The 27,278-nt window shown below is 53.9% G+C and overlaps 1 protein-coding gene across 4 annotated transcripts in view; it reads right to left on the bottom strand.

Moving 5' to 3' along the window:
- The window catches only part of SMARCD3 (SWI/SNF related BAF chromatin remodeling complex subunit D3), a 38,279-nt gene that overhangs the window by 1,739 nt on the left and 9,262 nt on the right, over positions 1-27,278 (bottom strand). The window contains exons 1-9 of one of the 4 annotated variants that reach the window (XM_080665374.1): positions 9,318-9,524; positions 7,505-7,612; positions 5,970-6,181; positions 3,718-3,760; positions 2,866-2,988; positions 2,628-2,750; positions 2,282-2,377; positions 1,794-1,895; positions 1,374-1,535 (exon numbers count right to left, since the gene is read on the bottom strand). In XM_080665374.1, coding sequence (XP_080521500.1) covers positions 1,374-1,535; positions 1,794-1,895; positions 2,282-2,377; positions 2,628-2,750; positions 2,866-2,988; positions 3,718-3,760; positions 5,970-6,172 — 852 coding nt within the window. In that variant the 5' untranslated portion in view covers positions 6,173-6,181; positions 7,505-7,612; positions 9,318-9,524. Of the gene's footprint in view, positions 1-1,373; positions 1,536-1,793; positions 1,896-2,281; positions 2,378-2,627; positions 2,751-2,865; positions 2,989-3,717; positions 3,761-5,969; positions 6,182-7,504; positions 7,613-9,317; positions 9,788-11,657; positions 11,771-27,278 lie in introns of those variants that run through there. The other 3 variants (XM_080665375.1, XM_080665372.1, XM_080665373.1) reach the window with 3 other exon arrangements.

Here is a 27,278-nt window from a genome sequence, read left to right as displayed (position 1 = left end):
AACATCAACTGTTCTTTTTACTCCTCAGGCTTATCTGCTGTGTTTATTTAAAATGTATTAAAAATAATCTCTACTGCCCTGGCTGGTTTCTCAGTGGTTAGAGCAGGGGGTCCTCACACTGCGGCCCATTTATCCGGCCCGCCGGGTACTGCTGCCTGTCCTGCTTAGCAGCCGACTTGTCCCGGGCCCGCAGTGCGCATAGGAATTTGCTCATAGTTTTTTTTTAAACTATAGTCTGGCCCTCCAACAGTCTGAAGGACAGTGAACTGGCCCCCTGTTTAAAAAGTTTGAGGACCCCTGGGTTAGAGCATCAACCTGTGGACCGAAGGGTCACAGGTTCAATTCTGGGTCAAGGGCACATAACTCAGTTGCAGGTTCTATCCCCAGCCCCATAAGGGCACACGCAGGAGGCAACCAGTCAGTATGTCTCTCTCACATTGATGTTTCTCTTCCCCTCTTCCCTACCACTCGCCCTAAAATGGTCAATGAGGGAAAAAATATCCACAGGCCCATTCATTGTGGCTCAGTGATTGAATGTCGACCCATGAACCAGGAGATCATGGTTTGATTCCCGGTCAGGGCACATGCCTGGGTTTCAGGCTCGATCCCCAGTAGGGAGTTACAAGAGGCAGTAGATTGATGATTCTCATCACTGATGTTTCTATTTCCCTCTCCCTCCCTTCCTCTCTGAAATCAATAAAAATATATTTTAAAAAGATATCCTCAGCCTGGCCAGTATGGCTGAGTGGTTGAGCGTCATCCTATGAACCAGGAGGTCACAATTCAATTCCCAGGTTGCGGGCTCGATCCCCAGTGTGGGCTGTGCAGGAGGCAGAAGATCCATGATTCTCTCTCATTATTGATGTTTCTATCTCTTTCTCCCTCCCCCTTCCTCTCTGAAATCAATAAAAATATATTTAAATTAAATAAATAAAAAGATATCCTTGGGTGAGGATTAAAAAAAAATCTCTACTTCGGTAGAATTTTTGTCAAACCCCTTTCATAGCAATTTGATTTTCCTAACTGCCCAGTGGGTTAGATGGGACAGATAAGGAACAAGGCTCAAAATGGCCATGTAATTCACCCAGAGTCAGGACCCAGGACTAGACCCCGGAGACCCAACTCCAAGTGCCAAGAATATTACATTCCTGAGAGCTTTGTGGGGTTCCAGACCTCCCTGACCTGGGATGGCTAAAATGCAGCACAGAGCTACACCATGGTAGGGCCTGGACTAGGACACTGGTCTCTGGCTCCGAGAGAGTGCCTACGGTTTCTAATACCTGAGAATCTAAAGGTAGGGGTGGTATTACCTTAGTAGAGGCACTTCCCCTACCGGTGACTGTCTGCTCCCCACGTCCCTGGGCTCAGGGTACCTGCTGGAAATACTTGTCTCCATTGATGTATTCCTTGTCGTGGGAGTCCTGCAGCCTGTTGGTCTTCACATACTGCCACAGGGCCTGGACGATGGCTGAGCGGCTCTGCGTGTGCAAGCCCAGCAGCCGGGCCAGGCGGGGATCCAGTTTGAACTGGGGAGGCTGTGAAAAGGTGACCATGAAAATTAGGGAGTGGAAAGAGCTCAAAGCCAGGCAGCTTGGGACTGGGGTGGAAGTGGAGGAGAGGAGGTACGACATGGTGATTGGATTCCTTGGAAATGTGCTTCTGGAGAGGGGGTAGTGAGGAGGATGGGTCTCTTGAGATGCCTACCTTGGGGGCCTTAGCCCACCTGTCTAAGAGAAAGGGTGTGGAGGGCCAAAGGCTTCATGGTGCCTGCAGGGTGGGGGACTGGCACGGACCTGGTAGTCCAGCATGAGAAGCAGCGTGCAGCGCACACTCAGGTCGCCCGGCCTCTTCACCTGGAACCCATCCGTCTCCTGGGTGGTGGGCGTCCGGTGCCACTGTCCAGGGGAGAAGAGCTGGGTCACGTCACAGGCCCATCTGGGCTAGTGAGGCTTGGGGCTCTAGGGTGGTCCCTGATGCAAATCTGTGCAGCTGATGGGACTGCGGGACTTGGGCCTGTGGAAGGGTGGCAATTCTAGGGCTGTGGCTGGCAAACTGCGGCTCGCGAGCCATATGCGGCTCTTTGGCCCCTTGAGTGTGGCTCTTCCACAAAATACCACGGCCTGGGCGAGTCTATTTTGAAGAAGTGGCGTTAGAAGAAGTTTAAGTTTAAAAAATTTGGCTCTCAAAAGAAATTTCAGTCATTGTACTGTTGATATTTGGCTCTGTTGACTAATGAGTTTGCCGACCACTGTTCTAGGGCAATGTGGGGTCTGGGTCTTACCTCAACTAGGTGGTTGTCAGGGCCATAAAGGTCTTTGTCCAGCTCAATAACCAAACTCTTGAAGAAGGAAGAGAACTTTCGCTTCTGCTTGCTGGGCTGTGGGAGAAGAACAGGGACCGTGGGGGCAGAACAGGGACCATGGGGGCAGAATGAGTTGGGAGGGGGTGGGGTTGGTTGGGTAGGGCAGCATGGTTAGAAGCAGGCCTCTGCACCCCAGATGTCTCTCCAGGCCACCCACCCCGGTCAGGGTTGACTCCCTAACCCTCAGTGCAAACATCTAGTTTTGTCCTCAGTCCAGCCCCTTCCCCACCCCAGGACACCTGGAGAGACCTGGGCCAAGACGTACGTCATCCAGGAGCTTCCCCTCCACCCGCAGCTCCCAGGAGGCGATGCTGCCATCAGAATCCTCAGCATCGGGCTTCGCAGGGTTAAACGTATTGGAGATATAAAGACGCAGCTTCCGCTTTTGCTGTAGAAATAAAAAGTGTCCCACAGAGCAAGCACTGTGTGCCCACCCCGGCAATCCCACGTCTCCATTCTGAGAACAGGATGTAGAGTGCCTTCCCACCCCTAAACCAAGGCACCTTCATCGGCCTCTTCAGAGCCTCCTGGATGTCCACCCGCTTCCGCATGATGGTTTGATCCAGTTTCCTCTCAAACGCCAGGAGGTCCATGTAAGCCTGGGATTCAGGGACCAGCTCCCGGATCTGGAAGAGAAGCAAGGCAGGGAACGGGCTCAGCTGATCTTATAGGTGGAATGTGTACATATCGTGATTCCAGGTAAATAGAGGTGGAGGGGAGCTGGCTGGTTCTGGGACTTTGAGAGTGAGAATGGGACCTCTCCCCAGGACTCCGTATCCAGCAGTAGCAGCCTCATGTATAGGGACAAAAATTGCTTCTTCCTCTAGGGAGACCCATGCATTTCATGACTAGGGGAGGCCAGAGCCACCATGGACCCCAATAAACTCTGGGGCTTCACCTCCTCTGGTCCTTTTCTTTGTCACACAGCCTCTGGGCTTTCCTTGGGTGTCTGCAAACTAGCTAGGACCTTGGTGTCCCTGAGACAGTTAGGGGATGTGGTTGCTTGCCTCTGCCCTGGCACCTCACCCAGTCACTCCAACTGATGTCTAAACCAGCTACCCGTGCCCCCCCCCCCCCCGCCCGCCACACACACACAGCTCAGCATGTGTTTGGACCGCTGCAATTCAGTCCACTGCACCCCAGGCCCAGGATGCTACCCCTTTTGGTTCTGTTCCTTCCCTCTATCCCACACCCTCCCTCTGGCCTGGGGAGCCTCACTTCTTAATTAGCTTTTAAAACAAAAAGTAAAAGTGATTGTGACCGCTGAAACTCTGCTCCTTAGGGGGAGGGGAGACAAACTAGGTGGGGCAGCAAGGGATGGGGGTCTGCTGGGGGCTTCTGTGAAAGGCACTCACCCTTTGAGGGAGGATTTTGTCAGCCATCTTCCTCCTCTTGGCACTGTACATTTTTTTAAAGAAAAAACCAGGTTACCATGGTGACAGATCTGGGAGTAAGGAGGCCACCTGCTAAATTATCCCACCCGCCTGGCTGGGGTTCCCACAGCCCACTCCTCTGCCTGCTCCAGGGGCTGCAACAGTGGTGTTTGGCATCGTGCTCTATCTTCTCTAAGGGGCAGAGGTGACCCCGTCCTTTCTCTGGCCTGGGAGCCTCCTTCCGCCCCAGGCATGTGCCCTGACAAGGCCAGACAATCGTAGACTTAGGAGGGGCTGAGGTGGGGAGCTGCAGAAGTGTTTCGGGAAAGCTGGGAAGGAGACAGGACAGAGGAGAGGGAGGACGGCTCCTGAGGACTTTCCTATGCAGCTAAACTGGGGTGCACTGTCCAAGGGAGGGTAGCCGACCCTGACCCCAATTCCTGGAGCAGGAGGTGATGACAGAAAGCTGGTGAGGACTGCACCCCTGCCACCCTGGGCTTGGAAGGGGATGCTGACAGGCAGAGGGCGCTGGTGCCCTCGGACCACCTGCCAACAGGGTCCAGGGACACACTCCTAGGGACCCAGAGAGGGTGTGTGGGGACATTCTCCCCTGGGACATGACTTTGGGTGGAACTGGACTATTCTTGACTGGCTGCTTCTGACTTCCAAAAGCACCCCAGAGAATCCTTGGCAACTTTATAGCCCAGCGTAAATGATGGCTCTATACTGCCCCCGTGTGGTGTTCTCAACTACTGCCCCGCCCTGTCCAAAAATCTATTCTAAGGCTAGACAAGTAGCTTTCATTAAAGGTCTGACAAGTTTTGTTTGTGTGTTTTTGCTTGTTTGTTTTTGTTAATCCCCACCCGAGGATATTTTCCCTTTAATTTTTAGAGAGAATGGAAGAGAGCGGGAAAGACAGAGAGGAACAATGATGTGAGAGAAACACATCGATTGGTTGCCTCGTGCTGGGGCCGGGGCTGGGGAGGAGCCTGCAACCAAGGTAAGTGCCCTTGACTGGAATTGAACCCGGGACTCTTTGGTCTGCAGGCTGATACTCTATCCACTGAGCAAAATTGGCTAGGACTGTTTTTGTGTTTTTTAAAAGACATTTTTATTGATTTCAGAGAAGAAGGAAGAGGGGAAGAGAGATAGGAACATCAATGATGAGAAAGAATCATTGATCAGCCACCTCCTGCATGACCCACACTGGGGATTGAGCCAACAACCCAGGCATGTGCCCTGACTGGGAATCGAACCTGTGACCTCAGGTAGACACTCAGCCATTGAGCCACACCGGCTAGGCAGGTCTGACTTGTTTTTAACAAAATATCGGTGTGAGACTCTTCATTTATACAAAATAAATCAGGGACTTGTTAACTGTATAACAGGATGGTTCACTTTGAAAGAGAATTCACCGTAGGATTCCTATAAACAGGGAATTTTCCTTGATGTGTAAAAAATATTTTATAATGAAGTATAATCCATATTACACATTTTACAGGACTCCATGTGGTGAGCAGAGGGAAGCATGTGTGTTTGGCTAAATGTGAAACCCAAAGGGGCATTTCTCTTGTCATGCACCAGCAGGGGCTTTGTGGGGGGAGTGGGTGCTACCAGCTGGCTCCAACAAGGACATGGGCTGGCCTTGGTGGCTTGGGGGCAGACCTGGTCCAGAGGACAAATTATGACAGCTCTTCAACCTTTGAGTGTCTGAGGGCAGGACTGGGCAGAAGACACCCCCCTCATCCCAACAGGGCAAATTCCCAAGCTACACACACACACACACACACACACACACACACACACACACACACACCAGGGATTCAGATTTCTAAGATCTGGAATAGGGCTTTAAACAGTCAAGCCAGGGAATTCTGGGGAAGGTCCACCGGACAACCACACTTTGAGAAACACAGTCCCAAAGCTCTGCTCTCAGTCCTTCTGCCAGCACCCACCCCCCAATCCTAAAGACTGAAGCATCACCCTTAACCTGGGAACAAGGGCTGGAGAGAGGGCTGGAGCAGGTGACAAGGAGAAAGGGCGCTGCGGCCGCAGCTCGACTCCGGTGGGCACACAAAGGAACCAGAGCAGTGCCCCCTCTTTCCACTTCTCCAGAGGGCATCCCTCCCAGGACGACTCGGCCCCTGCTGATCATTCCTCCTCGCCCCTGCCAATCCCGCTCCTCGCCCACCCCGTCCCTGCGGCCCGCCCCCTCCGCGCTGGGCCCCACTCACCTGCGGCTCCGCGCGGGGGCGGTGGGCACTGGCTGGCCCTGGCTCTGGGCCTGGCTCTGGCCGGGCGGAGGCGCTGCTCGCTTGCGGGCGGGCTCCATGCCCGCGGGGGCCAGGCCGGGTCGCACGGCGGGGCTGCCCATGTATGGGGAGCCCGGGGGGCCCATGGGCGCCCCCTGGTGGGGCATCCGGGCTCCAGACGGCATCCCGGGGCGCTGGGTAGGGGAGGGGGGTGGCGGGGGTGAAGCAGAAACAAGCGCCCGCCGGTCAGAGCAGGGCCCGGCTCCAGGCGTACTGAGCCGCGTCTCCCCCACCCCAAAACCCCGGCTGGTGACCCTGATGCAGCCGGCGTGAACGAGGGTGGGAGGGGCAGGGGCGCCGGAACCGCGCGGCTTTGGCGGAGGGGGCTTCGTGTCTCGCCGCAGGAAGCTAACTGAAGCCAGGCAACTGCACGGGGCACTGCCAGCTTCGGATTTGCGGAAGGTACCGCGACAATGAATATTAATGGCGCCTTTGAACCTTTTCAAAGGATGTGCACATCCACATGCTTCTCTGAAAAACAGACTCAGAGGGTCCTTCCATCCCCACTTGACAGATGAGGCAACCGTGGCTCCAGGAGAGGAGTGACCTCGCCAAGGTCACACAGCTCCTCCTGGCAAAGGCAGCACTGAGTGGCCAGGTCCCGCTTCACCTAGGTTAGGGCCTGAGCTCCCTGCTGGGACTCCCGCAGGCCCTCTTCCCTTTCACTTCCTGCTTCCTGGGCTGTCCTGCCTTGCACTCGCCCCCTCCCCCCATCCCCACCCACTCCTCTCTGGGCCCAGCTTTTGACCCCTCAGCCCCAACCTCTACCCCCTTCAGCTGATTCTATGCTTCCACACCTAGGGGTTTCACTGACTCGGTTCACCCCATAATTTGCTCCCAAGGTGAAGGCTGGAGGTGGGTCTGGAGGCAACCTGAGAGGCTGAGGTCAAACCCCACCATGATTCTCTGATGGGGGCGGGGGCGGGCAGCAAGGAGCCAGAGTGGGCTGCCAGAGAGCTTGGGTAGGTCAAAAGCAGCATATTTCCTCTTACAATCATCTTTCCTTCCTGTAGGCCTGAATTACCAGAGATGCTCTCATCATATAGACCTCCTCTACTTCCCACCCAACCAGTGAGGTCACAAGTCAGGGTTCAAAGGGGGCAATGGAGAGATGGATGAGGCAGGTGTATTCTTTGACACTATCCAGGTGCTCAGACGGGATGTAAATGAGATGCAAATACACTGAGTGAAGTGTTCCACAGACTTTTTAAACCCCACCTATCTAGATTCCAGATGAGAGATTGGGGAGGACCAGAGGGGCTGTAAAGTGGAGGGTGGGTGAAATGGGGATTGGGACATGGAGAGCGGAAGAAGATTAGGGAGCAAGGGATGTAGCCCCTTGGCCCTGTTATCATTGAAATACTACCACTTTAGCCCTAGCTGGTTTGGCCCAGTGGTTGGAGCATCAGCCCTCGGACTGAAGAGTCCTGGGTTCGACTCCTGTCAAGGGCATGTACCTCAGTTGCAGGCTCAATCCCCCGCCCAGGTTGGGGCGCGTGTGGGAGGCAAGCAATCAATGTGTCTCTCTGGCATCAATGTTTCTGTCTCTTTTCCTCCCTTCCACTCTAAAAATCAATGGAAAAAATATCCTCCGGTGAGGATTAACAACAATAAAAATACTACCACTTTACCCCCAGGAGTGCAGCTGCCCCCAGGCACAAGGAGGAGCCCTGACCCCAAAGTGGGTGAATTCCTTCTAACTGCCTAGCATTATGTCTAACCCTAACCCCCAGCCAACCAGCTGTCTCTGTCCATCTCTCCCACAGTGAAACCTGCCTGTCCATGTGTCTGCCTCCCCCACCCACCTGACCCTGTCACTCACACCTCCAGGGTGGTGGCCCAGAATGGAGCCTAGGCCAGCCACTCCCCACCAGCACAGATGAGGCACTGGGAGTGGGGCAGTGAGGCTCATACCCATTCAAGAACTGAAGCTCTAAGTTGACCAAATAAAAAAATCCACAAGTGTAGCTTTTCTCCCACCTAGATGGGCTTTCTTTCTTCCCTTTTTTTTTTTTTTTTTTTTTTTTTTTTTTTTTTTAGATGGGCTTTCTTAATGGGACTTCCCCAAACAACAAGGTTAGGACTGGTAACTCAGCTGGCCAACACGAACACCCCTGGGGAGTTATCCCAGAGGTTCAGGCTGGAGGACAGGCTACCGCAAGGAAACCCATTTTCCTTATCAGCTGCTCTCCCATTTATCAAGGTCAGTGATACCCACTGATCTGCTGAAGAGGCCCCCGGGAGCTGTGGCAGCCACCAGGGCCACCCTCGTGATGGGCCGAGGTTCTAGGGACTCCCTCACTGACAGCATGCCTTCCTTGGGGTCAGAACCAAATTTGGCCACAGTCAATCTGACCGCTTCCTCTATACCTGGCTCCAACCCTAGTACCCATGTCAAGTTCTGACGCCCCTGCCTCTCCCATCCAACTGCCCTCCACACCTCTCCCAACCTGGCCCCTGCTGCCTCTGCTGGAGGCTCCCATGCCCTCAGGTGGCCCTGGCGCCCTCAGGTGGCCCTGGTGCCCTCAGGCTCCCCTGCACCTCCCAAGCCTGCTCTTGTCAGGACAGTCTTGGCCTCTGGCCTCACTCCCTGACTCCAGCCCTTCCTTCACACCTTTGAGGCATTAAGGACAGCAGCTTTTGGTGGCTGAGTCTGCCAAGGGGATCCATCTCAGACCCCTTGATTTTGGGGTCTGTCCCTAGAGAGGGCCTCTCTCTGGCCCTGATGGCAGAGGCCATCAGCAAAGCCCCAGAGTCCTCCTCATGAGGTGCACAGGCTGTTCAGCCAGAGAGCTTCCTGCTCTCGGTGCCTCCAGGGGTCACCTGCTCCTTGCTCCTGAGATACAATCAGAGACACTCTCCCAACCGATGAACAGACAGTCCAGCCCACGCCATGTCCCCCACCCCCACCCCCACCCCCAGGGCAGGGGTAACACCTGGGCCCACAGGGGAAAGAACGGAAGAAAACATGTCTGGTACAGAGGGGAGCCCCACTTGGGGGTGGGGGGACAGTCTCCACGTCCCAACCCCAGCCCCTGACAAGAACCCAGGCAAACGCCTCCCTGGCCGCCCGGGAACCCATCTCCGGCGGCCGCCTGACGACGTGTTCGGGTGCCAGAGCGCCAGCTCTGTCCCGGGGCTGGGCCGAGGGCTGTGGTGCCCGCTGTAGCCGGTGGGAGAGCGGGAGCCCCCTCCCGGCCCCTCCCGAAGGTCCTCCATTCAGCCCGAGCCAGGTAGCTCACCCTCCCCCGACAACTTTCCCCCACTCACCACCCCATGGACCAGAAACTCAAAAAGTTTGCTTTTCGTGGCTTTGCGCGCCCCTCCGGCAACTTCGTCCGCGGCCATCAGGGTGGGCTCCGCGGCTCCTCTCACTCTCTTTCTCTCTTTCTCTTTCTTTCCCTTTTCTGCCTTTTTTTCCCTCCAACTCTCCCCTCTGAGTCCTGCTGGGCTCTCTCACACTTCTACTCGAGCGGAGTGGGGAGGGGGCCCCTTCAGGGCTGCCCTGACGGCCCACGGCCCACGCCGCCGCCGCCGCCGCCGCAGCCGCCGCGGCTGCCGCATTCCTGCACTGATAAGACAGAAATAGTCCGGCGGCCCGGGGTCTGCCTGTTGACTCCGCGGGGACAGAAAAGCCTGCCTTCCCAACCCTCGCTGTCCAAACAGCGCAGATAAGCGGCCCGGCAGCCGGCAAGCCCGGCTCCTGGCGCTGGGAGCAGCACGGCCGCCGAGGCCGCCGAGGGCCGCAGGAGGCGGCGCGGGGAGGGGGCGCGAGGGGAGGTAGCAGGGGGCTCGCCGGCCACCCAGCTCTCGCCACAAATAGTTTCTCGGTTAGGGAGTCCGCCGGCAGGGCAGGCAGGGAACAGCCAGTTCCAACTTTTCCCCAAGTGGCTCCTGCTGCATTTCTGAGGCCCTTTCCCCAGAGACCTGGCAGGCCAAGTAGGGAAACATTCGCTGGAAGGAATGGGGGGAGCCCGAGCCCGGACGAGGCCTTCCTCCCGCGCCGGCGGCAGCGGTGGGTGTGCCGAGGAGGCGGCGTCCCTCTGCGTCCGCAGATGTGTGCGCCCTTGTCTGCACCGCGCTGTGGCTCGGCGGTGGCGGCGAGTGTGGATGTTTATGTGCGCACACAGACAAACGCCTCTGTGTGCCTTCCTCCACGGGGGCCGCGGGGAGCATGCGGGGCGGGTGCGTGTGTGGCGGGACCTGGCCTGTGTCTCCCAGCTCTGTGTGAGTCTATTTCTGGGTCTGTGAGGCTTTGTTTGTCTCTCTGTATGAAAGTGAGGGCAGTAAGGGATGTCTTTTGGAAAGAGGGAGGTGGATCGGGCTCATGAGAACAGGAAGAGAAAAATGTGGGGGAAGGCAAGGAGCTGGGGCGGGTGCTTGTAGGTGGATGGGTAGAGAGCATGAGGCAAGCTGGGCCTGATGGCTTTGGAATGGGTGTGGGGTGGAGCAGGTGGGGTTCCTGGGTTTGGTAGAGCCAACCTCAAGACCCCAAAGAGAGCAGAGGTAGTGGAGGAGTCACGAGGTCGCTCCAGGAGGCTGCTGTGGTGGGAGCAGGCAGTCCTCTGGGTGAAGGAGGGACAGGAAATAGGAGGGGCAAGTCATGAGATCTACAGGCTAGGAACCCTGGCCCCGCCCATGTCCCCCCAAACCACACCCCTCTCTCCTCCTTCAGAAGGAAGAACCCAGGGGTTTGGGGACCCCAGTGGGTCAAGTTTATGGCCCTTCTGGGGCTGCACTGTCAGAATCCAGGTGAGGAGAGGGGGCAATTTGTTGGAAAACGTATTTGAAGTTAGGCCTCCAGATCCAGCATTGCACTGGGGGGTTGGCGGAGGGGGGCGGGTAGGGGCGGTGTGGAGGGGACTGGGCCTCAACCCTTCAGAATGCCTTCAGAGGTCAAGACAAAGAACTGTGGCAGTATTCTGCATGGGGAGTCTCTTCTGACTGCACCCTGGTTTCCCTTGGGCCCTGGAGTGCTCCTGGGCCATTTGGGCATCCACTGTCAATCCCCTGAAACGCCAGAGAAGACGGGTGGTCCATGATGCCCCTCCTCCACCGCGGGCTTAGCTGGGACCTCCAGACCCCCTTTCTACCAAATCTCTACCTAGGTTCCACCCCAGACCCAGGCCCACGGAGACTAGGCCCTGGGGGATGGGGTGGGGATAAGTGGTGGCTGCGGGCAATCTGGGGAGGCAATCTCTCCATCCGGTTCACTAACTTCTACCCCCCTCCCCACTCATTCCCATTTCTAAGCCTCTGCTCCTGATATTCTTTGCCTGAATGCCTTCTACCTCCTGTCTGCCTGTTCTGATCATATTCATCCTTTAAAGCACAGCTCAGGTCCCACCTCCCCCAAGAAGCCTTCCCTTGTCCACTCATGTACACAGATCTTTCTCTTTGAATGTCACTGCCATCTACCCTGTGGCATGAATTGGCACTGAGCTGACTAAGGTCTGACGTGCTTCATGTGTGTTAAGTCAGGGACTGGCTTTAAGTCCTGCTCCTCTGCCATGCCTGGGCACAGGGACTCCACATGACCAAATGCCTGCTAACTCTTCAACCACCCACAACTCAGTGGCCAGTGGACAGAACTCACACTTGGCCACTTACCTGAAGGTGTGAGTCACCATGGGCTCGGCACCCCCACCCTCTGTGGGTGCTTCTAGCATGGACATGTGAAACCACAGGCCTTGGGGGTCTGGGGAACTGGGCAGGGGAAGACTTCTCTCGGCTTTGTGTAAAGCAGAGTTCTTAATTCCTGGAGAGGCTTTTTGGGAAAAGAAAACAGCAGAGGAGGTGGATGGGTGCTCCACGGTAAGCAGCTGGGCAGTTTGAGGGTAGGATGGCTCAACATTTGTGAGGGGGCTTGGTCTCAGTGGTGGAGTTGTCAGAGGGGTTAGACCAAGGGTGTGGTGGAACCCAGGAGCTGGTATCACTCAAATCCATAAGAACTCCCTTCTGGGCCAACCAAAGACAGGGCCTCCCCTGCAGCCACTCCCTGGGAGATATCCTTATGCTGCATGTAATGCATGCATGCCCCGCCGCATATTCCAGGCACCCACACTGATGCAAACACCAGGGGACAGGAGCCACAAGGACCTGCACTTGCGGGCGCACTTTAACCAGCTCCACATCCCATTCGCAGACACGTTTGCATGCCATCGCTACAGGGGCAACCCTAGCGGTGCCGGCACAAGGGAGCCGTCAGGCCAGAAAGCAGAGGTGCCAGTGTGGGTACCCGGCCAGAACTTCCACGTCACAAAGGCCAGGATCCCCAACTGCTCAACTCCCAAAGGGCAGTCAGCAGCGCCCTGACGCTCTCTCCACCCGGGTGGGAAGGAGGCCAGGGAAAGCCCAGATTCCAGCGGGCAGGGGGCCTTCCTCCGAGCCCCCTCAAGCCCGTACCGACCGGCCCAGCTCGCGCTCCGGCCAGGAGAGGCGCGTGCCCAGCGGAGGGCGGTCGCCGGCGGCCCGGAGCCGGAGTCCCCCTTGCCGTCCCCCCATCTCTCCTTCCCTCGCCGAGAAGCACCACCAGCACCAAATGGCAAAGCGCCGCTCCCCGCGTGGAGAGATGCGCCGCGGCGGCGGGACAGGCTCGGCGCCCCCGACCGCGCCCAGCGTGGGGACCTGGCTCGGCCGCACCCGCCCGCCCCGGCTGTCGTCCGCCCGGGCCGGGGCAGCTGCGGGAGCCCGGCCCGAGCCCGGCCGGGCATGCGCGCTGGGCCTCCCTCCCGGTGAAGGTCAGCCCCGGGCCTAGCGGCATGACTCGTAGCGCGGGGGGAGCGGGGGAAGCGGGAGGCGGCGAGGAGACTTAACTCCTTCCCTGCGGGAAGATGGTTACGGGGCTGCGCCGAGCTGGAGTCCCACCCTCCTGTCTTCCGTGGAGGTCCCATTCCGAGGACCCCACTCACGGGGGAGGAGGGGCGAACGGAGGAAGAGGCTAGAAGGGGAGGAGGGGAGCTGGGAAAGGGAGGGGAGGAAGGCGGGGAGGAACAAAGGAACACAGACTGAAGGGGGAGATCTCTTTCTGTTGCCCCCTTTTTCTCTACCCCAGCAATAAAGCTTTCCGTAGCAGAATGGAATGGCCCTCTTGGATTGGTGTGTGTGTGTGTGTGTGTGTGTGTGTGTGTGTGTGTGTGAGAGAGAGAGAGAGAGAGAGAGAGAGAGAGAATGAATGGGAATGAAGTGAGACCACCAGGAGTTCTCAGGCTGACAACCCCTGATTTCAGGGTCTTGGGCCATCACTACACCCAGCCCCCACTTTGCCCCCTGCTCACTAAACCCCAGGGCAAGCCAGGGGGCCAGAGGCAGCTCTGCCCCAGCCTACCTGCCTGGCCTAGGTTCCTGCCCCCCCCCCCACCAACCCGCCCCAGGGAACCCTAGCTAGATGGAGGGGCCAGGCCCAGCCCCCAGAAATGAGTGGAGAGGAGTCTGTACCTTAACCCACACCTATAGTGAGGGGCTTCCTCCAGCCAACAGACAGGACATTGGCAGACCAGACCCTGGGCAGGTGGCACTGTCCTCCACCTCCTCCTCCCTGCCCAGGCCAGAGCCAGTGGTACAGGGACCTCTCTCTTCATGCAAGAATGTTTCTGTGCCCAGGACGCCATCTGCTACTATTACGGGGCTGTCTCTCTGTGAGACTTTGCCTTTCTGTGTCAGCTTGAAAACACATATAAGAGAGACAAATATGACAGAAAGAAGCAAAAAGAAAACAAAAGTAGTACACCAAAATAGTGCGTGACCATTGCCCCTCAGCTCCTCAGGAGTAAAAGTATTCCATAAGACAGACACAGGAACCAAGGCAGACAGACGGGAAGGAGAGAGAGACAGACACAGAGAAGCAAGGACCATGCCAAGCCAGGGGTGCTGCTAATCCACAAAGAAACTGGGTCCCTAACCCACACACACCTCTGCTGATCCCTCACTACTCCGTGTCAGCTCCCTTGGAGGGGGGCAAGGCCTTGCCTTGTGGTCCCCCAAGGGCTGCACACTAAGCAGGTGCAGGGTAAAGGTTAGTCAGATGAGTAAGTCCTTCCCCTCTTTGTGTGAGTGGGTTTCCTCAGTCTATGGGGGCTCCATGACCCCCTCCCTGCCCCTCACATACAGTGAGAGCAAACACCAGGATGCTGGAACTGCCGGTCAGGGAGGAGAGGAAAGCTGAGGCTCTGGGGCCTGAGCACGTGCAGCCCAGAGGGAAGGCATATTTCGGATTCACAGCCAGTTTTCTCTCACTCCCCTCTCCCATTCTTTAGGTAACAGTTCATGCCCAACAGCTTGTGGCTCTGTGCAAAAAGGAGCCACACTGGCCTGGTCCCCATTTCAGCAAGGATGGGGTTGGTCCTGAGTGGTGCTCTAACAGCCAGGCTGCTGACTGCAGCCAACTGGGTGGGACCAGCATGGCTCTGCCACATCAGGCAGCAGGGACGTTCCCATAGAAACAGCCTCAGTCCCATAGAAACATCCTCACTCCTGGACCAGTTACATTTAGGGCAAACGCAAGGGGGATCTGTGGCTTCAGGACTCACAGGCTGTCAAGACACCAAGTAGCAGCAGCAGCAGCAGCAGCAGCACAGGTCCCTCCTTGCCTCCTGAGGCCAGGAGCCTCCCTGGATCCATAGGGCTGGGAACCCCACCCAGCCTCTCTCTAGCTGAAGCCTTCCCTCCAGCTCTGCTCCTGCCATCTGCCAAATGCCTGAGGCTCCACGGAGTCACCTACCCCTCTTTATGTCCTTAATATCCTGGGCCACCTCAAGTCTATCAACAGATGTTGGTCCAATCCTCACTTTGTTCACTGCCAGGGAGGCTGGGGACCACATGACTTCCTGTGGACACCCAGCTCTGCTCATGGCTGGCTATGCATGGTACTGGGAAGGCTACCTCCTCCCCATGTGCTATGTCCTCCTCTGTGAAATGAGATACTGCTGCCTTACTCCAGACCTCCGAGAGAGCCAGAAGGGCCTTGGCTGGCATGCCCGGGGAAGAACAGTTGCCGCCCATTGCCAGGCCTCAAGCATGGACCCTGGCACCCTTGGCTGCACTTTGTGACCAGTGTCAGAACAATGCCCTGGTGACCAAAGATCCCGCTCCTCACCCTGGAAGACTCCTGAGGCCTCAGCCACTGCTCTGACCATGTGGTCAGAGAGATTTCTGCCAGCCACTACATTCTGAGGTCTGGGATATCACCCAAGTGAAGAGAACTGAATAGAGAAAATAATTCATCTGCATTTCCTTGAAGACATTTTTTGGGGAAATCAAACCAAATGGCAATGGGCAGTGGAATGTATAGATAAAACATCCATGGAACAGCCCAGGGACCTGGCCTCCCAGATGTCTTCAGCTTCCCCATGGAGTCAAGGGTGAGCCCTGCTCTCAGGGTATGAAATACACTTTCTCCTCTGCATCCATGGGGCCCAGGGAGCACTGCCCTCTGCTCCTAACCCGACACTCTGCCTCTCCACCACGTCTGTGGTCTACCTGTGATGCACCTGCCTTACTGCGCCCTAGAAAACCCACACTTCCATCCACTCCTGCAGGCGTGGCTCCGTAAGGCTCCAGCACCCTCTCTTCTGCTCCCCTCTCCCACCAACCTGAGCCCTTCCACTCTGTGGTCTGTCATAAGTAAAATGTCCAATCCGCTTGGCCACTTCTTTGAACATCCCTTTTGCTTTCTTGTGACAGAAGCTAGGCTCCCCTTGACGATGTTTCCCCCAGAACTCTCCCCGCTTCTGACCTTGAGGTGGGGCAGTACCACTTCTGGCCCATGGCAGCTGCTTCCAGGCCCCAGTTTTGCATCTTATCCCCACACCTGGTGCCTTCATTTCCTGGGGCTCCAGCTCCAGCTCACTGTCATTCCCACCAGTGTAACCCCTGCCCTCTTCCTGCTGCTTTTCAGATCCTCCGGTCTTGATTCCTTGGCTTCCTCACCTCCAGTGATCCTCCCCGCCTCGGCCACTCACACCCAGGTCATCTCTTGTGCCTTGTCATTCCAGGCACTGCAGTCCGCACCCCAGTATCAGTCTCAAGCACTCCACTCTCTGACCACTCTCTCCAGTGCCTTGACCCCCAAAACCCATGACTCCATTGGAACCTCTGGTCCATTTCTCTGACCCACATCCCTCATTGCAATGACACCTGTATATAGACTCTCTTCTTTCAAGTTATGGTGAAATATATATAAAATAAAAGTTCATTTTAAACTCCCTTGCATATATATTCTTGACTCTCTTAAGAGTTATATCCAGCTTCACTAACTCCTCCCCTGCACCCAGCAGCTGACTGTGGCTGGAGTAAAACACACTCCTGCCTGGAACTGGTCTCACTGTCACTTCAGGAGCACAGAGGTCAATGGCCTCGTGCCATCTCTGGTCCATTCATTTCCTTCCCTGGTCCCACTTCGACATGAGTTTTCTTCTTCTTCTCCTTCCTCTGACTTCAAAATCCTCCTCCCCTCTTCACTCCCAGATGATAGGTGTGCTTATTGTTTCACTGAGAAAATGAAAAAAACTTCCAGAGACTCCCACTAACCTCCCATCTCCCAGCAGCTCTCTCCCGTTCCTATAGGAGTCACCTGTGCTCTAGTCCCGTTCCTATAGGAGTCACCTGTGCTCTGGTCCCGTTCCTATAGGAGTCACCTGTGCTCTGGTCCCGTTCCTATATGAGTCACCTGTGCTCTAGTCCCATTCCCATAGGAGTCATCTGTGCTGTGGTCCCATTCCTATAGGAGTTATCTGTGCTGTGGTCCCGTTCCTATAGGAGTCACCTGTGCTCTGGTCCCGTTCCTATAGGAGTCACCTGTGCTCTGGTCCCGTTCCTATATGAGTCATCTGTGCTCTAGTCCCATTCCCATAGGAGTCATCTGTGCTGTGGTCCCATTCCTATAGGAGTTATCTGTGCTGTGGTCCCGTTCCTATAGGAGTCACCTGTGCTCTGGTCCCGTTCCTATAGGAGTCACCTGTGCTCTAGTCCCATTCCCATAGGAGTCATCTGTGCTGTGGTCCCGTTCCTATAGGAGTTATCTGTGCTCTGGTCCCGTTCCTATAGGAGTTATCTGTGCTGTGGTCCCGTTCCTATAGGAGTTATCTGTGCTCTGGTCTCGTTCCTATAGGAGTTATCTGTGCTGTGGTCCCGTTCCTATAGGAGTTATCTGTGCTCTGGTCCGGAGCTGCCATCCCCTGGTATCCTGGCTCCTGTCCCCTCTCACACCCTCAAGGACGTTGCTCCAGCAATTCTCTCCCACACCATCACATGGTCAGCCTTCCCCTCGTTCCTGTATGCCTCTTGCCAGAATGCAAAGTCCTGCCATTTCCCCATCTGCTCATCCTATCGGTCACTGCCCAGTTGCAACAAAACTTCTCAAAAGAGTTATCTTCCCCCAATCCCAATCCTTTCTGACACATCCTACTCACTGCTCCACTGGAAATGCTCCTATCGGGGCCACCCTCAGTTCTCAGGCATCATCTTTCTTAAGCAGCTTCCTCATTCCATATAGCTGGCCACTGTCTCCTCTTAGAAATACTCTCTAGCCTTGGCTCTAGAGCAGCAGTCACCAACCGGGGCTGTCCAGCTCATCTTCCCTCTTAGTGTGGGGTCACTTCGGGCCCAAGCCTTGGTCCTTTTCACTTCTCCACAATCTCTTCCTTGGTGACCTCACCCAATGTCATAGCTTTAAAGACCATCTATATGTTGACAACTACCAACGTTTGTCTCCTGAGCAGTCCCCTCTCCCAACTCTTAGATTTGGATATGCAATTGTCTACTCAACATTTCCACCTGGATCATTCATAGACGCCACCTTCATATCCCCACAACAAACTCCTGCTCTCTGTCCACCAACATTGGAGTGACCCTAGAATCCTGTCTTTCTCTCACATCCCACATCCAATTTGAAGGCAAGTCCTGTTGGCTCTGGATCCAACCCCTTCTCACCTCTCCTTGCTACCACCTAGTTCAATCTGTGAGTGGTGACTAGCTTGCTTCTAACCTGCACCAACAGTCTATTCTCAACTTGGCAACCAGAGTGGTCCTTTAAACAGGGAAATCAGCCTGGTCGGTGTTGCTCAGTGGATGAGTGTCGACTTGTGAACCAGGAGGTCACGGTTTGATTCCAGGTCAGGTCACATGTCCAGGTTACAGGCTCGATCCCCGGTTGGGAGGTGGGGGTGCAGGAGGCAGCTGATCAATGATTTTCTCTCATCACTGATGTTTCTATTTCTCTCTCCCTTCCTCTCGGAAATAAATAAAAACATTAAAAAAATTAAAAGGGGAACCAGATCATATCATCTCTCTGCTTGAAACTCTCCCAAGTCCCCCTATCTTTTTAAAAAAATATATTGTTTTTTATTGATTTCAGAGAGGAAAGGAAAGGGAGAGAGAGATAGAAATATCAATGATGAGAGAATCATTGATCAGCTGCCTCTTGCACACCCCCTACTGGGGATCGAGCCCGCAACCCGGGCTTGTGCCCTTGACCGGAATCAAACCTGGGACCCTTCAGTCCGCAGGTTGACGGTCTACCTACTGACCCAAACCCGCTAGGGCCCAAGTCCCCCTATCTTATTCTGAGTAAGGACCAAGGTCCTGCAGGTCCCAGAACCCAGTCCCAACGCTACTCTCTGCTCCCTCTGTCCCTCACCTCCTGTCAGTCCTTCACTCTTGTCTGTGCCCCAGCCTCTCGCCTCGTTGTGGTTCTTCAGAAACTCCAGGCATGGGGCAGCCCTAGGGCTTTGTTCCCTATGCCCAGAAGACTCTTCTGCATGACTAACTCTCTCATCTCCCTAAAGTCCCTGTTCAAATGTCCTCTTCTCAGTGGGTACTATCTGTCCACACCATTAAGAACGGCAGCCTTTCCCCTCTGCAGTCATCTCTCATAGTCTGCTCATCTCTCCGTGGTGCTGCACACCTTCCACCATTCTATATCATGGACTTACTTAGTGTATTAGTGTGTCACTCCTCTTTCCCTCTGTTTGAAGGTAAGCTCCAAAAAGGCAGGGATCTTTCTGGCTTGTTCACAAATAAATTCCAAGTATCTGGCACACGGCAGAGACAGTGATTCCTCAGAGGCGAAGTCAATGGGGGATTTCTAGCATGCTTCCAAATGACACCTGTATATATGCTACAATCTGTGCTCATGTCATGGTAGGATTCATAGCAATAGCATCATCTTAGGTCTGAACAGGACTTTACTGTTGGCCAGCCAAGCACTTTCAAGCACAGTAACCAGCCTAATCCTCACAGAGAACCTATCAGGTGGGGGATAGGATTCCTGTTCTAAAGATAAGGAAAAAGGGCTCTAGGAGCCATGTGACTTGCCAGCAGTCATGGTGCTATTACGGGTTAGGGTCGGGACTGCAAATCCATCTCCCAACCTCAAGGTCCCTGGGTTTTCTCCATCCCAAGCTACCTCCCTGACATCTCCATGTAGAATGACTGCCCACTGGTATTAATCACACACACACACACACACACACACACACACACACACACACCCCTCCACCTTGCCCAAACACCTGGCTTTTAGAGAAGAAAATCAAGATTCCCAGAAGCCTGTACATTTAAGCTGAATTACTCTCATTTATCTTTTAAAATTCACCCCAACAGATCTCAAGCAGATTGTTTCAAACACTAGGAATACAAATTCTAGGAAACGCACCATCAAGATGTCTAAAATTTCAATGCATTTTTAGGAGGTTCCTTTAGGTCCTATGTGAGAATCATCCTTTAGCCAACAAAACGAATCTTAGTTCAACTTTGAATACGCCCTTCGCTCCTGTGGGTGGAGCAGTGGGCAGTTTGGTGGCTTCTCCTGGCCTTGCGGAAGGACACACATGTGCATGTAACTCTTGGGCAGGAAACACACACACACACGATCACCAGAGCAACAAAGCCTCTCTGTCCTCCCACCTGGCCACCCCAGTTCATGCTTCCTGCAGGGACATGTTACTTGGCCATAGGCAGGTGGTGGTCTTGGGCAGATCCAGAGTCACCTTGTCCTGCCTTCCTGGTGCCACTTGGTGGCCACAGGTCTGAAGAACTCAATCTGGCCTAAGAAGGTAGGAGAAATGATGTGAGCAAAGGCAAGAGGCTCCATCTGTGCCAAGAGGACCCCAGATTTCTTGGGGAACCAGGCAAAAGTATGTGGGCTTGAGAGGAGATGGGCCTGCTAGGGATCAGGGTTCACGAAGCAGGGCTCAGCCTCTCCCATGTCCCCACACAGCATACCCTAAAGTCAGCAGACCGTGCTTTAGTCCTGGGTACCAATACTGCGGTGACAGCCAAGAAACCCCATGAAGACTCACCATGGAGCGGCTGAGGGGAGGATACAGGTGTTTTGGGGGCCTGGAGCTGCTAGGTGCACCACCCCTGGTCTCCACAAACCTTTGTAACGAAGTCTGCTTGGCGCCCCCACCCACCTGTATAAGGATTCCCCACTCTGGGTAGCCCTGACCGTGTCCTGCTCCTAGATCTAGGCTCTTGCCTTAGATATTGCAACCCAGCCTGTCTCAGCCCAGGGCTGTGACAGTGGGCCCTAACTGCCCTGCCTATTGCCCACTGCTCCAGTGACTTACAGAGTATGCTGTGTAGGGATATGCTGGAGGCTGAGCCCGGCTTTGTGATATCCCTTATCCCTTGCAGTCCCATCTCCTCTCAACCCCACATACTTTTGCCTGGTTCCCCAAGAAATCTGAGGTCCTCTGGGGCCTATCTTTCCCCAGGTCCTGAACCCACTGTTCCAGTGGGGTCTCTGCAGGTCCATGGTGTGATAGCTCAGCTTCCACCTGAGAACAAGGCTTCTAAAGTCTTCATGGCACTGTTGACATTTTGGGCTGTATAATTTGTGTGTGTGTGTGTGTGTGTGTGTGTGTGTGTGTGTGTGTGTGTGTGTGTGTAGGTTGTGCCATGCATCATACAATGTTAGGAGCACCCCTGGTCTCTATCCAGTAACTTCTACCACCACCCTCACCCCTCACTTTTGTGGGACAAACAAAAGTATCTCCAGACACAGTCCTTTGTCCCTGGAGGGAGAAACTGCCCAGAGAACCACTGCCCCAGAGTCAGTCAGTGGTGGGTTCATGCCTGGCTCAGCCACTGATGACCAAAACTTGTGCAAGTTACCTGACCTGTCTAAGCCTCATTTTCTCCGTTTGCACAACAGGGAGTCCTATACCTGCCTCACAGGTGGATGGGAGGGTCAAAGTGAGGTCACATGTGTGCAGAATTCAGCATGGTTCTGGCACAGGGTAGGCACTTTATGAGAGCTTGCTGCTGTTTCTGGGTTCCTGATGCTGCACCTCTCAAACACTCCCCCTTCTTCCCCTCCCCGCGCCCCCCCCCCCCCCACACTCCACTGCCACTACTCTGCTTACCTTTGGGTCCCCAGTGGTCCTGCTGCGGACCAACCCCCAGCTAAGGGAGCAGTGAAGCCAGGGAGCCCTCAGAGCCCTGCAGCTGCAGGGATCACAGCTGCGAGGGGTCGGCCAGGTGATATTCATAGTGGCTATGGGGGCCTGGAGGGGAGTCTGGGTTCTCCCAGACGCTTCCTTGAACAGAGAATGGCCATCAGTATGCAGGCCGGGCCTTGCATTGTTAGCCTGTATATGTGGCCCAGAAGCATGGTAGGCGCTGCAGGAAAGATTGGCAAGGGAGACACTTCAGGAGCCACCACAGCAAATCAGTTGGGTTTAAATCCAAGAATAATTCCTAAGGCTGCTTGTTGGCCCAGGGAAGCTGAGGTTTAGGAGCTGCTGCTGAAGACACCTAAAGGCAAAGCAGGGCCTCCCCGCTGCACCGTCCTTTCCCACCTCTCCCCTGCCTTCCCCTTCCCATGCTTAGTGAGCACCCATGAGGTGACTGCTTTGTGGGAAGTGCTGCTGATTCATGTGCTAGACACAGCCTCAGCCCTCGAGACACATGAGTTTAAGGACCGGAAAAGGGCTGATGGGACCGAAGGCCTTGACACATGGTGTGATAGCTCAGCTTCCACCTGAGAACAAGGCTTCTAAAGTCTTCAAGGCACTGTTGACATTTTGGGCTGTATAATTTGTGTGTGTGTGTGTGTGTGTGTGTGTGTGTGTGTGTGTGTGTGTGTGTGTAGGTTGTGCCATGCATCATACAATGTTAGGAGCACCCCTGGTCTCTATCCAGTAATTTTTACCACCACCCTCACCCCTCACTTTTGTGGGACAAACAAAAGTATCTCCAGACACAGTCCTTTGTCCCTGGAGGGAGAAACTGCCCAGAGAACCACTGCCCCAGAGTCAGTCAGTGGTGGGTTCATGCCTGGCTAAACTTTTGTTTGTCCCACAACCCAGCTGCCAGGAAGGCCGCAGTTCTAGTACTAGGTAGTGCATCCCATTCCAGAGCCCTGAGCACGTGCTGGTGAAGAAGGTCTCTCACGATGAAGCCGGAAGTCAGGGGAGCCTGGACCAGCACTGGGTTAGAAGGATGGCAGTCCTTGCGGAGCAGAGAGGGAATTACCCCCTAACAGCTACCTCCTTGGGGGGCTGTGGCTGGGCGGTATAGTGGGCCTTGGTGTCAGTGGAGGAGAAGCCAGCAGCTGCAGCCCTGCTGAGAGTTCTGGGGAGCTGGCTGCAGGGTTGCCATAGGCTGGCTGCCAGCGTACAAGTGGCACATGGACTGTATCAGTGGCACAGAAAGGAGGCCCCCCTCGGGCTCCGCGCAGTCCCACGAGGGGAGAGCTAGAGCCAGGTGGGGAGCCTATATTTCAGCCGCCAGGGGCCCAAGGGATCCCACAATGGCAGGGAGTCCAACTGTCCCCTGGGGCCTTGGTTCTTCCTGTGGCAGGTGTACCCCAGGGTCAAACCTCCTGGAGGTGTTGGTCACTTAGAGCCCATCTCGCTCCTGCAAAAGACAGGACTCCCAATGCTGAAGGCAGCGATCACAGTCCCTTATGGGCTGAATTATGTTCTCCACAAAGTCGTTTGTTGGGGTCCTAACCCACAGCACCTAGGAATGTGATCTTATTTGGAGACATGGCATTTACAGAGGACATCAAGTTCAGATGGCCATTAGGTTGATTCTAATCCAATGTGACTGACGTCGTTAAGAAATAGGGGACATTTGGACACAGAGGCTGACACACACAGAGGGAAGATGATGTGAGGAGACAGGAGAAGATGGCCATCTACAGGCCCCGGAGACAGGCCTTCCCCACAGGTCCTTCCTCACAGCCCCCAGAACGGGCCAACCCTGCTGACACCTTGATCGCAGGCTTCCAACCTCTCCAGGGGTGGGCAAACATTTTGACTCGAGGGCCACAATGGGTTCTTAAACTGGACCGGAGGGCCGGAACAAAAGCATGGATGGAGTGTTTGTGTGAACTAATATAAATTCAAAGTAAAGGAGCCAGGGGAGAGCAAGAGAACCAACCGGATAGAACAGCCGGATCCGGCCTGCAGGCCGTAGTTTGCCCAAGGCTGCTCTAGACTCTGAGGAAATGCATTTCAGTTGTTTCAGCCCTGGTCTGCCGTGCTTTGTGGCAGCCCTAGGTACTAATTACCAATCCACCCCTAACACTGCTCTTCACTCCAGTGTTCTGCATGTGACCTGCTTGGCCAGTCCGTGGGCCATCCATCCTGCTCCCACATCCTAAGCGCAGCCCATAGAATAATGTGTTCCACAAGCACAACACAAGGCAGAGCCTGGCCCAGAGGACCTGAGTCTGAGTGTCCACTCCATGGCCTATTGACAAGAGGACAGCAGTGTGAAGTCACATCAACCTGCCTGAGCCTACACACACACACACACACACACACACACACACACACAGAATCACTGCCCCAGAGTCAGTCAGTGGTGGTTTCATGCCTGGCTCAGCCACTGATGACCAAAACTTGTGCAAGTTACCTGACCTGTCTAAGCATCATTTTCTCCGTTTGCACAACAGGGAGCCCTACACCTGCCTCACAGGTGGATGGGAGGGTCATCCTTTTTAAAACAGGTATACCATCGTCACATTGGGTTACTGTCAATAGCAAAACAGTAATGAGAGGACATGTGAAAATTCTCTTTAAGTCATAGAGGACTGAATAAAGTACTGCTAATGAATCACTCATTGATAACCACCCTTCCCATTTTGGACTTGTATTGAACTCACTGTCAATTAAAACCTCAATTCTTTTCCTACTCTAATTGTGCCAAAGCATGTCTCCCCATCCCATTCGTAATGTTGTCTTTGTGAACTCAAGAACAGACACATATTTATTCTTGTTCATATTCATCTTCTAAACCTTGGCCCATTATTCTGGCTTGAGAGCTTTTGAATCTCAATTCCATTATCCAATATATTTACTGTCCTTTCCAGCTTTGCATCATTCATAAATCCAGTGAGCATAACCTCTCTTCATCCAGGTCTTTGCCTAAGGCAGTGGTTGACAAACTGCAGCTCGCGAGCCACATGTGGCTCTTTAGCCCCTTGTGTGTGGCTCTTCCACAAAATACCACAGCCTGGACGAGTCTATTTTGAAGAAGTGGCGTTAGAAGAAGTTTAAGTTAAAAAAATTTGGCTCTCAAAAGAAATTTCAATCGTTGTACTGTTGATATTTGGCTCTGTTGACTAATGAGTTTGCCGACCACTGACCTAAGGTATTGAAAGAGGACAGGTACCAGGACAAAACCCTCTCTCCAAACAATCTACCCGCTTTGGGCTTAGTCTTCAACTGGCAGTAAATTTACTCCATCATAGGAATATCCAGCCCCATGATGGAGTATCATGTGGTAGTTTAAAATCAGCCACAGTGCCCTAGCCAGTTTGGCTCAGTGGATAGAGCGTCGGTCTGCAGATAGAAGGATCTTGGGTTTGACTGTGGTCAAGGGGGTTGCAGGCTCCTCCCTGGACTGGGCCATGGTTGGGGCTCATGCAGGAGGCAACTAATCGATGTGTTTCTATCACATCGATATTTCTCTCTTTCTTTCCCTCTCCCACTCTCTCTAAAAATCAGAGGAAAAATATCATCAGGTGAGGATAAATAAATAATAAAATAAAATAAAATCAGCCACAGTAGGAGTATTTACACCATGGGAATTGGCAAACAATACAGATAAGAGCTCAGCTCCCCCTTCCCAGCCTGTGAAGATCCAGTTGTTGGGTATTTAAACACACACCACTGCATCCAGCCCACATTATGTGCCAAACTCAAAATATTGGGGAAGACTTTGTCAAAGTCTTTGTCAAACACTTTAGATATATGTCCAAATCTATATATATATATATATCTTTATGGAGCTTAAAAGCCTATAAAACAATTCAATATTCATTATATAATCTGGTTCTTTCAACATCCCAGGAAGTGAAAGGGCAGGATATTACTATACCCTTTTTAAAATTGAGGGCACAAGGTTAATGATTGACACAGAGCCAGACAGCGAACTTAGTGTGGAAGGTGGGGCCACTGCCCTGGGTTTAAACATAGACAAGTTGAGAGGGGGGTTCCACAGCAATCCCCCACTTTCCCATCAGCTGCACACCATTGAGGATTAATGAGCAATGCTTCTCAAAATGGGATCCCTGACTAATACTTGGGAAGGGGTCTTCACATTTTGACAAAGTTCTTCACATTTTATTTATAACTCATTGGTGACAAGAGATACCTAAAGTGATAGCAGCTCTTAATGCAATGTTTCTCAAACGGAGGCCCTCAAGTTCTCGGGGTGAGAAACGTTCTGAGCCTGAGGGATAAAAGAGATGACAGGGGGTAAGGAAAGCTCAAGATGGATGTTACAAATTGGGTAAGGCAGACAGCTCTCACTAAGCCCACACTGTCCTACGCACTCTTAGAAACCTTAAAAATTGGCAGATTTCACATAAAGAAACAGATTTCCAGAGTCTCTTAAGAAACGGGAAACCTGGCAATATAAGCCCACCAAGACCTTGGAACAGTCAGACGGAAGTTAGAAGGGGGTGCCCCTTTTTGAAGGAGCAAGAGCTCTCTAATTCACTCCTCCTCCTAATTCCCTATTTTAGGAACCACAAACTCTAATGCCCCTAGGGGCTCAGCAATTAATGTAAATAAGTGGTCTGGGCTTTGAGCACCAGAACAATTAGCCTTTGACCTTAGGTCTCTGCTGGAGGTACAGGGCCTGGCTGTTTCACTGTGGTCTGGGCCACACACATCTCTGAGAGCCAGATGTGGTAGAGAGACCCCACCTGGGACTCTTGCCCTGGCCATTCAGAGGCTACTTAACCTTTCTGTGCCTCAGTTTCTCATCTTAAAAGTGATGAAGATAATAATGGCATTTGCCTTATAGTGTTGCAGTAAGGATAAATGTTAAACCATGATAAAGTCTAAAAACAGTTCTTGAATTTGCCACGAGCCCTCCATCATCACTGGCTGATATTATTCTGACTCCACGTGCTTTGCTCTGTTCCCTCCTGCAGGTGGTGCTTTAAGCCTCAGGTGCTGCTGAGGAAGTGAGGGGTGGGCAACGGGGTGGGCAGTTGTGGCGTGAGGGGGGTCTTGACAGGTAGAGCTATCATCTACTGAACAGGCAAATTTTTTAAAGGGTTTCAAAGACAGAGTTTTAACCTGAAGGGAGAGGCCAGGGTGAGATAAGAGGTGGTAAAATAGGGGCTCAGAGGGTAAACTGAGGCACAAAAATAAAAGCAAAATGATGCTTCCTGCTGGGTGGGAGAGTCAGATTTGTGACAAAACCAGCTTCTTCCCTCTCTACTCAGGCTGCCACCCAAAGGGACCTCCCCGCTCCTCCTGCCTCAAAGCAACCCACTTGCGGCCCTGTTGCTGATTCAGCTGCTGAAACCCAGTCAGATGTGTCCACAGCCCCAGAGAGCTGGGGGACCACAGGGCTCTCTCCTGGACCCCCACACCGGTTCATTTTTCCCCCCTTCCAACTGAAAACTCTATTAGAGGAAAGAAGTTAGGCCTCTCAAATATGCAGATTACATCAGGCCGATGGAGAGCTGCTGGCTGGGAAGAAGACTGCACAGGTATGGTACAAGGAGAAGGCACATCTTGGCTGGTGGGAGGAAGCCCCAAGGGCTCCTTACTGACCCCAGGCCTTTATGAGCCAATGGTAGGTGTGGCCTGGAACCAAGGGAGACCCTGGTCACTGATAGAAAGCTGTGCTCTGGGGTCTACAGATGACACCTGGAGCCGGAGCAGCCCTAGAAGGACATTTAACCCATGCACTGAGGAGGGTGTTCCTGACATTCATCACACATGAGGCCTTGGGTGGAGTGCTTGATACTCAGCATCC

The sequence above is a fragment of the Plecotus auritus genome (genome assembly GCF_963455305.1).
Source record: "Plecotus auritus genome assembly, chromosome: 4".
Taxonomy (NCBI): Eukaryota; Metazoa; Chordata; class Mammalia; order Chiroptera; family Vespertilionidae; genus Plecotus; species Plecotus auritus.
Note: the sequence above shows the minus strand (reverse complement) of the source record. Positions and strands in the feature narration are given on the sequence as shown.